At 39.7% G+C, this 14,126-nt stretch overlaps 1 protein-coding gene across 1 annotated transcript in view; it reads left to right on the forward strand.

The window, feature by feature from the left end:
* CPS1 (carbamoyl-phosphate synthase 1) overlaps positions 1-14,126 on the forward strand; it is a 138,499-nt gene that overhangs the window by 26,508 nt on the left and 97,865 nt on the right. Inside the window, exons 6-7 of the mRNA XM_062191022.1 lie at positions 7,330-7,422; positions 12,438-12,527. Of these exons, the coding sequence (XP_062047006.1) occupies positions 7,330-7,422; positions 12,438-12,527 (183 nt within the window). The remainder of the gene's footprint in view (positions 1-7,329; positions 7,423-12,437; positions 12,528-14,126) is intronic.

Genomic DNA, 14,126 nt, shown 5'->3' on the forward strand with positions numbered 1-14,126 from the left:
ATTTAAAGTACACATTGGGAGTGGGTGTTTAGCCTAGCAGGTAAGATGCCCACATCCTGTGTTGGAATACCTCGTTTCAATTTTTGGCTGCCACTCTTGACTCTAGTTTCCTGCCAAAGCAGACTGTAGGAGGCAGTGATGATGGTTCAAATACTTGGGTTCTTTTTTTTTTTTTAACTTTTATTTAATGAATATAAATTTCCAGTGTACAGCTTATGGATTACAATGGCTTCCCCCTCCCATAACTTCCCTCCCACCCACAACCCTCCCCTCTCCCGCTCCCTCTCCCCTTCCATTTGCATCAAGATTCATTTTCAATTCTCTTTATATACAGAAGATCAATTTAGTATAAAGATTTCAACAGTTTGCACCCACATAGCAACACAAAGTGAAACATACTGTTTGAGTACTAGTTATAGCATTAAATCACAATGTACAGCACATTAAGGACAGAGATCCCACATGAGGAGCAACTGCACAGTGGCTCCTATTGTTGACCCAACAAATTGACACTCTAGTTTATGGCGCCAGTAACCATCCTAGGCTGTCGTCATGAGTTGCCAAGGCTATGGAAGCCTTCCAAGTTTACCGACTCTGATCATATTTAGACAAGGTCATAAAAGACAGAGTGAGGATAGTAACCAATGATCCTAAGAGTGGCATTTACCAGGTTTGAACAATTATACAGCATTAAGTGGGGAAGAGGACCATCAGTACACACAGGTTGGGAGTAGAGCCATTGGTGGTAGAGTAGAGGTTATGATTACAAAGGAATGAGGCCCAAGTGCACTAGACAGGGTCTAGAACAAAGGACAGAGTCATTATTAGAGGAGCTAAGAAAGGTGCTGTCTAAGCTACAATTAAGTTTTCTGATTGAGAGGCAAATAGAACCTGATAGAAGGGGCTTGATAATAATCTGGTGGGCTTTAGGCCTTGTAAATTAAGAGGCCCAGACCTATCTATCTCTTCACATGGGGTATATCCTAAGGGAGGTGTGAACCTCCTAGGGGAAGGCACTCTGTTGACTTTCATTACCTGGCTGGCCTGGGAGGAGAGCTGGCCAGTTAAAGGCAGGTGGCATCTCTAACAAGAAATTTACAGTTCTGCCTGCAATGTTGCTGACCCTACTTGACCATCCCCTCAGCTGCAGTGGTCACTTTGGAAGTTGGGCTGAGTGAAGGGCTTTTCAGCTTAGAGCCAATAAGATCTGTGGCTCTGACCTGGGCATCCTTCGACTCCAGGGCAGGTCCATGTCCAGTGATCCAACTCTTGGCAGAGCTGCCAGGGCTCTTCATAAGCTGACTTCTGCTGAAGCCCAGGCTTACCACATTGAAAGCCACTGCAGTGGACTGGCCTGTTGGGTCTCCTTGAGGGCAGATCACTGTACAGATCAGCCATTAATAGGCCTGCCACCCATTGCTTCTGATGCTGAGCTTTCTTTTCCTCCTGGTTTGTGTTAAAGCAGACCAGAGGATGCAAGTCAAGGGAGCGCCCAAGTCCCATCTCTAATCTTCGGTGGCCTGAACTACAAGTCTATAGTCACAGGCATGTTCTGTAGTAGTTTTTCTAAGGTAGACAATGCCCATGAGGAAAATTATATTCTCACTTTAAAACTTTCTTTCCCTTTTGTCTGAAAGGGAGGTTTTTTCTACTTACTGTATACTTCGCTGATGGCGAAGTGAATCTAGCTATGAGATTATTATTTAAGTTCTTATTTTGGCTATGCTATTATAGAAAAATGTTAGCCATCTCTTTTATAAGGTCTAAAGATTAAATTGTGCATCCTACAGATTCCTTCATAATAGAATTAGTTTCCTACCTTGAAGAGAATAGAGAAATGAAAGAACAAGTTGGGCTTAGAATAGAGAAATGAGGGAGCAAGTCCTAGATCGCTTGCTGACAATAGCAATATCACATGAATACTTAGCAAACCGTTTCAACCATTAGATAACAACTTAAGAAAACATTTACCAGAAGGTCCAATGCCTTCTATAAATTTTAAGAATCATGTATTTGAAAACACCTCTTAAATATCTAACATGGTGTAGTTTGTTTAGCCAGTAAACTTAAGCACAACCGTCTAAAATGTTTTTAGTTTCTTTCTACCAACAAGTCTAAAACATATGATACACAGATTCAGGTCACACAAATTAAAATGTATCTTTGATTGATTTTAGCAGCTTAAATTTATGGACAATCTTATCTATAAGCCATTTAAAATAAAACTCTTAATAAAATTTCCCCATGTGGACATACAATATGTACATACATATAATATAGCATAATAGACCAATATAGCAATTTTAATAATAGCTTTTAAAATCTTTAACTCTTTTTGTAGATTGCCAATTGATTTGAATTGCTTTTTGTTTTTAGTAACCTCAGTTAACCATACTTTCTCTCAGTTGGTACTGTTAATACATTATTGGCTTCATCTGTTTACAGAGCCATCCCAAAGTACTGAATACAATAGAAGTGGCTGGAAAAAGTCCATAGGAACCTATAGGAGGACAGCTAAACACAGAACCAACAACGCTTTAGTTTTATGAGCAGCACATCATATATAACTGTGGATGACAAAAGACTTTAAGGCGCCATGTTTAAAATTATAAACTCATCAACCAACAAGAGGCACTTGCATACTTCACAGTATTTTTGAAAGCACCTGTAGGATTTTACAAGTATTTAACCCTTTAGGCCTCTGGGGCTTTCTCATTAAGATAACTATCATGTCTAGTAACACAAGATCATTAGACTTTTTAATTCTCAAACATTTGTATTAATAGCATTTTCCATTATAGAAACTTAAAGTCTGGTACCACATCACATCTTGACAGTCCTTCTAATATAATCCAAATAGACTGATTAGTTGGTGTCTCTATAAGATGAGAGACATAGGTCCTTCAATTTTTTCAGTTGGGCCCAAACTGGAAAAACCAAAGTCCAGGATTTACTGGAAATTTTAGAGACCAGATTGTTTGAAACTTTGATTTTTTGAATGCCTGTCAAGAATGCCAAGAAGGCTCAAAATCCAAAATATCTGGTTAAGATTCCTTAAAATTATGACATAACATAGACCAAATTTGATCATTGTTACAAGGTGATTATTCAAATCTTTGAAAATAAGCACATATTTAAATAACCCATAGCTCTTAATAAAAATTCAGCTGTTTTTGAACAATTAGAATTTAACAGACATCAAGAGAACATAATAGATTACTTTAACACATTGCTTTAACAGAGCATCAGAGTTTAATTCTATGTCAAAGAGAAATTGAGCTTCCTGTGATCTTTTGCTGTGAGGTTTCCTTCCTTTACCTTCTTTCATATTGGTGACCATGTTTCTGTGTTTCTGTGTGTAACACATCTTTAAGCATCTTTTGCAGGGCAGGATGAGTGGCAACAAATTCTTTCAATTTCTGTTTGCTATGAAAAGTCTTAATTTCACCTTCATTCACAAATGAGAGCTTTGCAGGATATAGTATTCTGGGCTGGCAGTTTTTCTCTCTTAGTACCTGGGCTATGGCTCGCCATTCCCTTCTAGCTTGTAGGGTTTCTGATGAGAAGTCTGCTGTGAGTCTAATTGGAGATCCTCTAAGAGTAATCTGACGTTTCTCTCTTGCATATTTTAGAATCTTTTCTTTATGTTTCACTGTGGTGAGTTTGATTACAATGTGTCGTGGTGAGGATCTCTTTTGGTCATGTTTATTAGGGGTTCTATGAGCTTCCTGTACTAAGATGCCTCTGTCCTTCTCCAAACCTAGGAAATTTTCTGCTAGTATGTCACTGAAATGCCTTCTAATCCTTTCTCCCTCTCCATGCCTTCAGGAACTCCTAGAACCCGAATGTTGGGTTTTTTAATAGTATCCTGTAGATTCCCGACAATATTTTTTAGATTTCTAATTTCTTCTTCTTTTTTTTGGTTTGCCTGTTTCCTTTCCTGTTCTCTGTCTTCTAAGTCCAATATTCTCTCTTCTGCTTCGCCCATTCTGTTTTTAAGGCTCTCTAATGTGTTTGTCATTTGATCTATTGAATTCTTCATTTCATTATGATTTCTCATCACTATCAGAGTTTCTTGTTCCACTAGTTGTTTCATTTCATTTTGATTCCTCCTTAATATTTCACTTTCACGAGAGAGATTTTCTATCTTGTCCATTAAGGATTTCTGTAGTTCAAGAATTTGTTTTTGAGAACTTCTTAATGTTCTTATCAATGTTTTGAGATCCGCTTCTTGCATTTCTTCGATCTCATCATCTTCATAATCTTGATTTGGGGTGTCTTTTCATTTGGGGGCGTCATGGTGTCTTCCTTGTTCTTGTTAGCTTGGTTTTTGCGTTTGTTGTTTGGCATGTTGGAGATATTTGGTTTCTTCATTGTGGTGTTTTTTCTTGTTACACTATGGCTCTATATTAAGTGGACTGTCTGCTTTTGATGGAGCCTTAGAGGCTTGAGATGAGTGTGGACTGAGAGCTGTGTTTGGTTCCTCAGGGTTGAAGGTGTGTCAAAGATGACACTCCCAGGTTAGGTGTGGTAAATCTCTCTTTCTTTTTTTGATTTAAAAGGGAAGTAATTCTGCACAGCTGAACGTAATTGGAGGTAGTTAGCAGGCAAATGATATACCCACAGGAGCCAGAGATTGGAAGCTCTTTCCCAAGGACCACACAGGGAATCTGTGCTGCCCTCAGTGTGGGCTCCAATTCTCCTGCAGTCTCCCACTGGGTTGCCAAGTTAGATGCTAATCTCCTGTTATTTCACCCCTCCCCCCAGAGTCAGGTTTTTCTGCTAGGCTCAGGGCTGGTGCAGACCTGAGGTCGCCCTGCTTATGACGTATGTCCAAAATGGCGCCTGCTCTGTCTTGCTCGCCTTTGAGAGGTGAGCGGAGAGAGAGAAACTTGTGTCTGTATCGGTCACTTTTTTATTTTTTTTCCTATCTCTCTTCTAGTTAGCCAGGTGAACTTTTCCCCACGGAGTTTCAAGCCTCTTTCCCTCTAGCCTCCTCTTTCCGCTTGCCCGCTGGTATCTCGGGCTATTGAGGTTCGGCTCACCTCGTGTTCCAGTGCTGGTGTGTTGAGTCTGCCGCTGGTGTCCCGAACTTGGGCTCTCACGCTCTCCACGCAGGTCCACTGTGAATCACTAGTTCTGGAAGAGTTTCCTCTGCTGTTTTATCCCTTACTCTTCCTTGACCCTGCAGTATCTCCACTTATATTAAACTTTCTCTCCCCTCGGACTAATAGTGTGCTCCCTGCCTATTCCACCTTCTCGCCGCTCTCCTTGACTCTAGTTTCCTGCCAAAGCAGACTGTAGGAGGCAGTGACGATGGTTCAAGTACTTGGGTTCTTGCCATCCTTAGGGGAGACCTGAATTGCATTCCTGACTCCCAGTTTCATCCTTGGCCTAGTCCTGACTATTGCAGGCTTTTGGGTCAGTAAATCAGTGAGTGGATGGGAGCTCTCTGTTTCTCTGCCTTCCAAATGAACACACACACACACACACACAAATATTTATATATTGTCTTGTTTCTGCTAATCTTGAATTGAAAAGTAAGATTGTACCTCATTCAGTAAGCTTTAAGAAAAAGGAGAATTGGGGGCCGGTGATGTGGCTCACTTGGTTAATCCTCTGCCTGAGGCGCCGGCATCCCATTTGGGCACCGGGTTCTAGTCTCAGTTGCTCCTCTTCCAGTCCAGCTCTCTGCTATGGCCCAGGAAGGCAGTGGAGGATGGCCCAAGTGCTTGGGCCCCTGCACCTGCATAGGAGACTAGGAGGAAGCACCTGGCTCCTGGCTTCATATTGTACAGTGCCGGCCGTAGTGGCCATTTGGGGAGTGAACCAACAGAAGGAAGACTTTCTCTCTGTCTCTCTCTCTCTGAGTCTATAACTCTACCTATCAAGTAAATAAAAAAAAATAAAAAAAATTAGGGACCCATAAATGTAGTTGAAAGATTATGTGACTTGTATTCTTAAAGTTAAGGCCACCATGAAATCTAGCAAGCCAATTTAGAATTGAAAAAGATTTTATTTTTTTGCTTAATATTCCCAGACTTTGTGATAGCACTCTGGTTTAATTTTTAATTTTAATTTACTTATATGAAAGCCAGAGTTGGTGGGGGGAGAGAGAGAGAGACAGAGAGAGAGAGAGAGAGAGAGAGAGAGAAACAAGAGAGATCTCCCACCCACTGGTATACTTCCTAAATGCTAGTAATGACTGGAGCTAGGTCAAACTGAAGCTGGGAGCTGGCAACTGGGAAATCCATCCATGTTCTCCATATTGAGTAAAAGGGACCCAACTACTTGAGTCATCACCTACGGCCCCCCACAGTGGGAATTACCAGGAAGTTGGAATCAGAGGCAGAGGACTCAGACTGGGGCATTCTGATACAGGATGGGACATCCAAGCAAAGTCTTAACCACCATGCCAAATGCCTTCCCAGCAGCCTGGTTTTGGTACTTGAACTGAAATAAACATCTTGTCTGCATGATGCGCTGATCCTTTCTATCCACACTCACTCCCAAGTGACTTCTCCCCCAAAGAATACATTTAAAAGAGAAATAAAACTTCTATTTTCTTTAATAAAATAATTACTTCAGAAAAGGTTCAATGGATCAATTATTTTTGCTTTTTCCCCTTAATAATATCTTCATAACTAAATATAGCATGCCACCTTTTCAAGTAGTTCAAAGTAGACTTACTAACAGATAAGTAAATCTCAAGATACATCTCATAAAAAGAAGAAAACATTGTGAAAACTTCACAGAGAGTGGAACCTCATTTTAAGTTCAGACCCTTAGAGACTCCTGGACATTAATATGTCTAAGACAGTGAATATTTTCTTTCAACTTTTAGAGATTTAAGACTTATTTTGCATGTCCCCTTTTTTTGTGAGTTAATTTACCTTCAAAACATGTAATGGATTTTCATTTCAGTTTTCTGCAGTTAATTTCTTCTCAATAGATTGTTTTTTCTTCCTCTGCCATGAAGTGTCTTTGGATCATACACACAGAGCAGCATAAATACACAGAATATTCCTCCAATCTGTACCAGGCTGCAACCTGGAGACCTGGATTCTGATGCCCTCTTCTGTGGTCTACACCAGGCAATGCGTTTACCACTTAAAGAACACATTGTATTTCCCATAGTGTTTCCCAAAACATTTGTGCAAATTATCTCATCTTTCCAGTTTGATAAGGTGAAGATCTTCTGCTGGTGTTATGAGTGGCTATTAAGACATCTAATCCTGGAAACAGCTGTTTAAAGTCCCTGTGCGTTTATCCTGTCAGCACCTTCATCATTGCTCCCTTTTGAATGTCTAATTTTTAAATCTTTCATAGGGCACCATGCTTGGGAAGATTGAATTTGAAGGCCAACCTGTGGATTTTATGGACCCAAATAAGGAGAATCTGATTGCTCAGGTTTCAACCAAGGTAAGAGGGTTTCCTTCATATTCTGTAGCTTTACATTATTCCCTTTAGACTTACCTTCTTACAATATCAAAATCTTCATTTAGGCAAAGGTCACCTTTCAGAAGTACCAGAGTTAAGGCAAAAGGCAGTCTCATAGTAGTGAACATATATACTACAATATCCGTGCATTTAACGTTGGGCACGTTTACTTGAATGGCACTACACAACTCTGTGTGCCCTGATTTACAGGCTGCTTACTAATATTCCAGTGAGTCTCTCTCTAATTTCTCATCTTAAGGCTTTAATAGAATCAAATAAAGGGAGCACTGAACAGCCAATGGGAAGGGTAACAGTTACCAGGAGTCAGAGCTATTACTTGCCAGAGAGCCGAGAGAGAGCCTTATAGGAATCACAGCAATCCATGTGGGGTCAATTTGTGTAAGGAAGATATTTCATCACACCTAGAGATTTTTGTATTATAGCTTAATTCAGGAGTTAATGTCCATGATGTGCTACCCCAAAGTGAAATATGTTTACTGTACATTTACAAGAAGGTATAGAATATATTTTAGAAAGACATTCATTGGTCTTGATACAAAATCTATTAATGTAGGAGTGGGTGGGTCTGTTGAGCTACAGTCTTTGTCCTTGGGGAGCATGGAGCCTGCTGGGACAAGGAGCAGGTAAATCATCGTGTATAAAATCAGGAGACACATTTGGTCCTTGGAGTGTGGCCAGGGTGTTGTGGGAGCTCGAAGGGGAAGCACTGATGTGGGATACATGTGTCAGAGAAGGCTCTGCAGGAGAGATAGGCTTGCTTTGAGACACACAGAGCAGGTAGTAGTACTTAGGTTGGTGGAGAACTAGGAGACCTGTGTTTCAGGTAGAAGGGATGGCATGTGTTGAGAGGCATTGAGGTGTGAGACAATAAGTATATTTGAAGAACTATGCACAGAGTGATATGGTGGAACCAAAGTCTTTACACACACTGATTTGCACTTTGGCCACAGTTGAGTAGAAATAGAGTGTGGCTAGGTCAAGAGGCCTTCAACAATACTGGAAATTATGGGGAACTCATTTAGTGTCATTTTGGAACAATGTATAATTGGACACGAGAGGAAATCACCAGAGTGGACTGTCACTGATAGGGACAAAACTTAAGAGAGCCTGAACTGGGCAGTACTAGGGAAAAGAGAAGTGAGGTGGGTTGGAGAAATGGGACAAGGAGGAGCTGGATACAGCCAGGTAAAAGACTACCCTGTTTCTCGGGTGGGGATTTCAACTGATTTGGGTTAGCACAGTGATTATTTTAATAGGAATTTAAGATGTCTGTAGGATACTGTTATGAAGTCCTTTTTTTTTTTAAGAAAATATTGATATACTTTGAAATTTAAAGAGTGAATTTTTACCTTCTGTTTTTACTACACAAAATATTTTTCTTTTCCTAGTACTATGTATTTGATAACCATTGCACTTTAAATATGGAGAATTCAGCCAATGCAATCGCCATTTAGAGCCATTGCTATTGGCTGTCTCCCCCTTGGGATTTTTCATATAGGAGCTATGGCAACAAACTCCTCTTTCATCACCAGTGTGGCAGTGAAGTCTCTCAGAGGAACTCTCTATTGTACAAATAGAAAGTGACTGTTGGTTTCTACAAAGGTGACTGAGATTCTTAGGAAGGAAGCATTAGAAAAAGTACTTGTGCAGAAAGGTTTTGATTTCATTCCTACAGACAACAAGCATATACAATTTCTATACTAAGAGAGTCCATGGTTGTAGCTGTTGCTTTTTCTGTTACTTTAAGTAAAATATTGGAGATGAACTTCTTGGGAAGAAAAGTTTCTTTTAGCTTGCAGTTTAGAGCTTCCCAGCTCAAGATCAAGCAGCCTCATTAGTCTGGCAATGGCAAGTGGCTGCTGAGGAGCAGCCAGTGGGTGAGCAGGGAAGCAGAGAGAGAGAAGCTATGCTGAGCTCAGCTTAAATCAACTCATGAGCACTTCCTTCTGAGGGAAGCCCCCAGTGACCTAAAATCTTCCACCTGGCGCACAGCTCAGACACCATGATTACATCAGTCTTCCTCCCTTATTCCATCAACCCCTTAACATAAGACTTCAGAATGTAAACATCTGTATGAATTCGGGGAGCCACATTCTGTTCAAGCCATAACAGGTGTTAATGTCCTATCAAAGTGGCAGCTCTGGTCTGCCTCCAAGGAAAATAAAAGTAACCAATCTCTTCCGTTAATTCTCAAAGAAACTTCATTTCACAGCTGAGGAAGCTGAGGCTTTGCCAGTTAATCTATTTATCAATTGGACGGAACTTGCTCAAAGTTTGGTCAATTTGAACTTAATTTGGAACCTGTGTAGCTAGCCCCAGGCTATTTTGCATTCTGTTCTGCTGGTGGTTTGACAGGAAAGCTTCCAGAAGCTTCTAGAACTCTACATAAAAAAAAAGTTTTAGATTGGTTCACTCTTCCTCTTATATTTGTAAACCAAAGATTTGAGAATTTCTAAATGGGAGCAGTAAAATATGTAATGAGATAGTGGATGAATGAACTAGAAAACTGACTCTGGTTATATTGAGTATTCTATCCCTTAAGGGGCAAACCCTCTCATTGAGATGCAAGATAGCTCCAATCAGAGTAAGTATGAAGAACATTTCCAAAGGAAGAGTTCTAGCCATGTGAGCTTTTTAAAAAAGGCATTCTAAAAAAAGGACAAGTTGTTAAAAGAATAAAAAAATAGTCTGCTCAGTAGCCTGTAAGAGTCAGAGAAAACACAAGTAGACACTATGTGATATTCCAGCTTAGATATATGGAAATGGAGAGAAGGGCTTCTGGGTGCCTGAGAATCGGTATTACATTGTAATGTCAATGCTGGGCAGGATGATGCATTAAACACACACTGAAGCAGAAGAAAATCTGTTATTAATAAAAGTTAGTCCTAAATTATTTACATATTCATATGTTTGGGATTTGATCATGCTATGTACAACACTTAACTCTGATTTTCAGTTCTAAAATGTGTCTGTTCACATTTCCTTTCCCTTGTTAGTACACAGTTTCCTGGGAGATGATTTAGTATGAGAGGCAGCATGTTAGAGGAGTGTCTTCCCTTTTTGAGTGACAGCATTTTAGAGTCGAAAACTACCTTGGTGATCTGTCCAGCATTTCCCAAATGTGAGGAACGCTAGCCTGAAGAAACTTACCTTGAAAATTCTGAGGTCAAACAAGGTTGAAAAACGCTTCACAGTATATTCCTCTATTTTGGAAAGTCAAAATGCAAATTCATATATTCATGTGTCTGTGATGTCTTACTTAATTTTCATCATTCTGTGTGGAGAGTAGACACAATAAATCCTCCATACCTGCGGATTTCATATCTGTGAATTGAATCAAACATGGATAAAAATGTTTAAAAAATTGCATTTTGATAGACATTTATAGACTTTTATTCCCTAAACAACACAGCATGAAACTATGTATCATTTACTTTGTATTAGGTATTTTAAGTGATCTTGAGATGACGACTTAAATTATACAAGAGTGTGCATAGGTTATACACAAATGCTATGCTATTTCATATAAGGGACTTGAGCATCCACAGATTTTGATATCTGTGGGGGTCCTGGAACCAATCCTTTCTGGTTATGGTGGGACAGTTGTGATCTCTATAGATACCAGAAAAAATGTGTATACCTCTATTTTTATGTATATCAAGCCAAGAAGAAGTGAAGCTTGCTGATACATTGCTGGCTTTGTTTCTGAATGCCAGTGCAATTATACAGTTTCATAATGACTATAATAAAATGTGTCTTTGTGTCAAAATATTACATGTTTTTGTGAGTTTTGTTTGGTTACATGTCTTAGGAATGTTGATAATTCATTGCCTTGTAATTGCAATTTGATGCAGCTTTGACTAGATGGTAATATTGCTTTATTTTATAGCATACACCTAAGGTTCAGAATATATATGCATTTACTAAACACCTGTAGCATAAAACATGGATAAATTCAACAATAATTCCTCCAGATTATAGGAAGACTTGGGTATTTTTTTTCCAGAGTAGTTGACAGCAGGAAAAATAGAATGAAATCTTTTTTTATATTTTATCTTAAGTATAGTCTAAGATGTCACATTCTGTTTAGTAGTGGAGTTGCGAAGAGGAAGCATTTCAATTAAAGTAAAATGCTCTTCGATATCTAAATTGCACCTTGCATTAAAAACCTTTTGCAAACTATCAAGTCATCCTAAGTTCAGAATGTGCCTGCTGATTCCTGAGCAGGAACCGGGTGGGCGCCCAGCCCTCTAGGCTTTCTCTGTCTCCATTTCTATTCTTTCCCCTTTTATGACTTTGGAGAACTGCTTCTTGGGTAAATGTCTGTGAAAATGGATCTGCCTCCAAGCTGTGCTTAAGACATAGATAATGATTATGATATGCTCTGGGATCCTTTTATGAAATCTACCATTTAAATGCAAACGATTGCACAGTAACCTAAAGGGACCAGTGGTCTACACTGGCTTAGCAATTCCTGTGACTCTCACACTGATTTTATCCATTAGGTTATGTTGCATACCTAAGGTACAGTAATTCAGCTCTGCCCCATCTGATCTTTTTTGTAAGTTGAGGATCAAGTGATGTTTAAAGCATGGTATATCTATTACCACATCTGTCTAGTGCTGAATCAGGCAATAATATTTGAAAATTCCATTGTTACTGGTTGTTAATGAGGTAAAACATGGAAATGATGATTGTTAACTGTGGAAGCAATCAATTTCTTAGAGATTATTGTTATTACTGTAATCAACAGTTTATATAAAGCAGCAATGTACTTTTTCTCTCATAAAAAAAGATAGTCTGTGGCACTTGCTGTGCCTCTTTTACAAACTGATTGTTAATTGCCAGTCACTCCCTAATAGCTAACAGTCAATCTGTTACCAATCTACGTGCGAAGCCTGCTCAGATGTATTTATAATACTGGCCTGTTGTTCATAGCTAGGTTTTCTTCTCACTCTATTTTTTAAAAATGGCAGGATGTCAAGGTGTATGGCAAAGGAAATCCCACGAAAGTGGTAGCTGTAGACTGTGGGATAAAAAACAACGTCATCCGCCTACTAGTAAAGGTAAGTAATTTGTTCCTTCTCAAGGGTGAAGGTTCATAATATCGATTGTTAGTGTGCAGCCTGTTCCCTTTGTTTCAGAGAAATCTTGCCTACTCTTTCAGAGTGTCAGGAACCCATCTCTCTCTCTCTCTCTCTCTCTCGCCTTTGATCTACAAAATAACACATTTATCCTTGTTCACATTACAGATATAGACTGCTATGTTTTTACAAAAATTCTTGAAAGGCTATTGAAACAGAAGAAAATAATGGTACTGTTCTTACCACTTATTGACTGAAATTCTGAAATGGTGCCACATTCATTTCAGTGCAGTTTATTTATTTTGTTTTATAAATACATCTATTTACTTATTTATTTATTTGAAAGTCAGAGTTACAGAGAGAGAGAGAGAGAGAGAGAGAGAGAGAAGAAGAGACAGAGAAAGAGACCTCTTCCATCTGTTGATTCACTCACCAGATGGCCACAAGGCCAGTGCTGGGCCAGCCTGAAGCCAAGAGGCAGGAGCTTCATCCTGGTCTCCAAAGCACTTGGCAAGGACCTGAGCATTTGGGCCATCTTCTGTTGCTTTCCCCACGGCATTAGCAGGGAGCTGGATTAGAAGTGGAACAGCTGGGACAGATCTGGTGTCCGTAGGGAACACTGACATCACAGGTAGCAGCTGTACACCTACACCACAGCATTGGCCCCAATTCTGTGGGATTTAGATGTGACAATCAAGCTAGAGTCATTCTGACAGCTCCTCCATTGGCCTCCAGTTATGATGCACCACAAGCTTGCTGGGATTCTGCTCTGAAAGAGTACAAACTGTCAGTGCTTTTTATCAACTCTTAGATAACCAGTCAAAATTAAACCTGATAAATTCTCAAGAAGAATTTAAACATTGTAACAATGCTGGTATTGTGGGGTTGGCACAACCTGTGATGCCAGCATCCCGTATGGGCACAGGTTCGAGTCTCAGTTGCTCCACTTCTGATTTAGCTCCCTGCTAATGGCCTGAGAAAGCAGCAGAAGATAGCCCATGTGCTTGGGCCTCTGCACCCGCATGGGAGACTTGGAAGAACCTCTGGGCTCCTGGCTTCAGTCTGACACAGCCCCAGCCATTGTGGCCATTTGGGGACCAAACCAGAAGATGGAGATTCTCTCTCTTTCTCTCTCACTCTCTCTCTCTGTCCCTCTCTGGAACTCTCTGCCTTTCAAATAAATAAAAATAAATCTTTAAAAATATATGTATTGTAAGGATTGCTCCTTATCCTTTTTCTCTTTCCTCCTATCTCCATCTGTCTCTCCAAATCACTTTCTTTCCCCTTCCCCACAGACATTTATGAAACACCTGATTCAGGTGGTATAAGAAAATTCTCCATTTCAACTTCTCTTTGAGAATATCAGCAATATCCAAATCATGATTTCAAGCTATGTCAATGTTATTAATAATATTTTGCACAGCCTGTTCTGTAGCAGGTGCTATGAAAGGCCTATCCAAACTCCACTCTCATTTTATCATTTTATTTCAGGTTTCCCATTTCCATTTGTAAGGATGTACATGTCTTTTCCTAAAGGCTTTTGTTCCATTTGATTATTGCTTGCCAGTAGACAGGAAATGC

This window comes from Lepus europaeus, chromosome 1, assembly GCF_033115175.1.
Source record: "Lepus europaeus isolate LE1 chromosome 1, mLepTim1.pri, whole genome shotgun sequence".
NCBI classification, from domain to species: domain Eukaryota; kingdom Metazoa; phylum Chordata; class Mammalia; order Lagomorpha; family Leporidae; genus Lepus; species Lepus europaeus.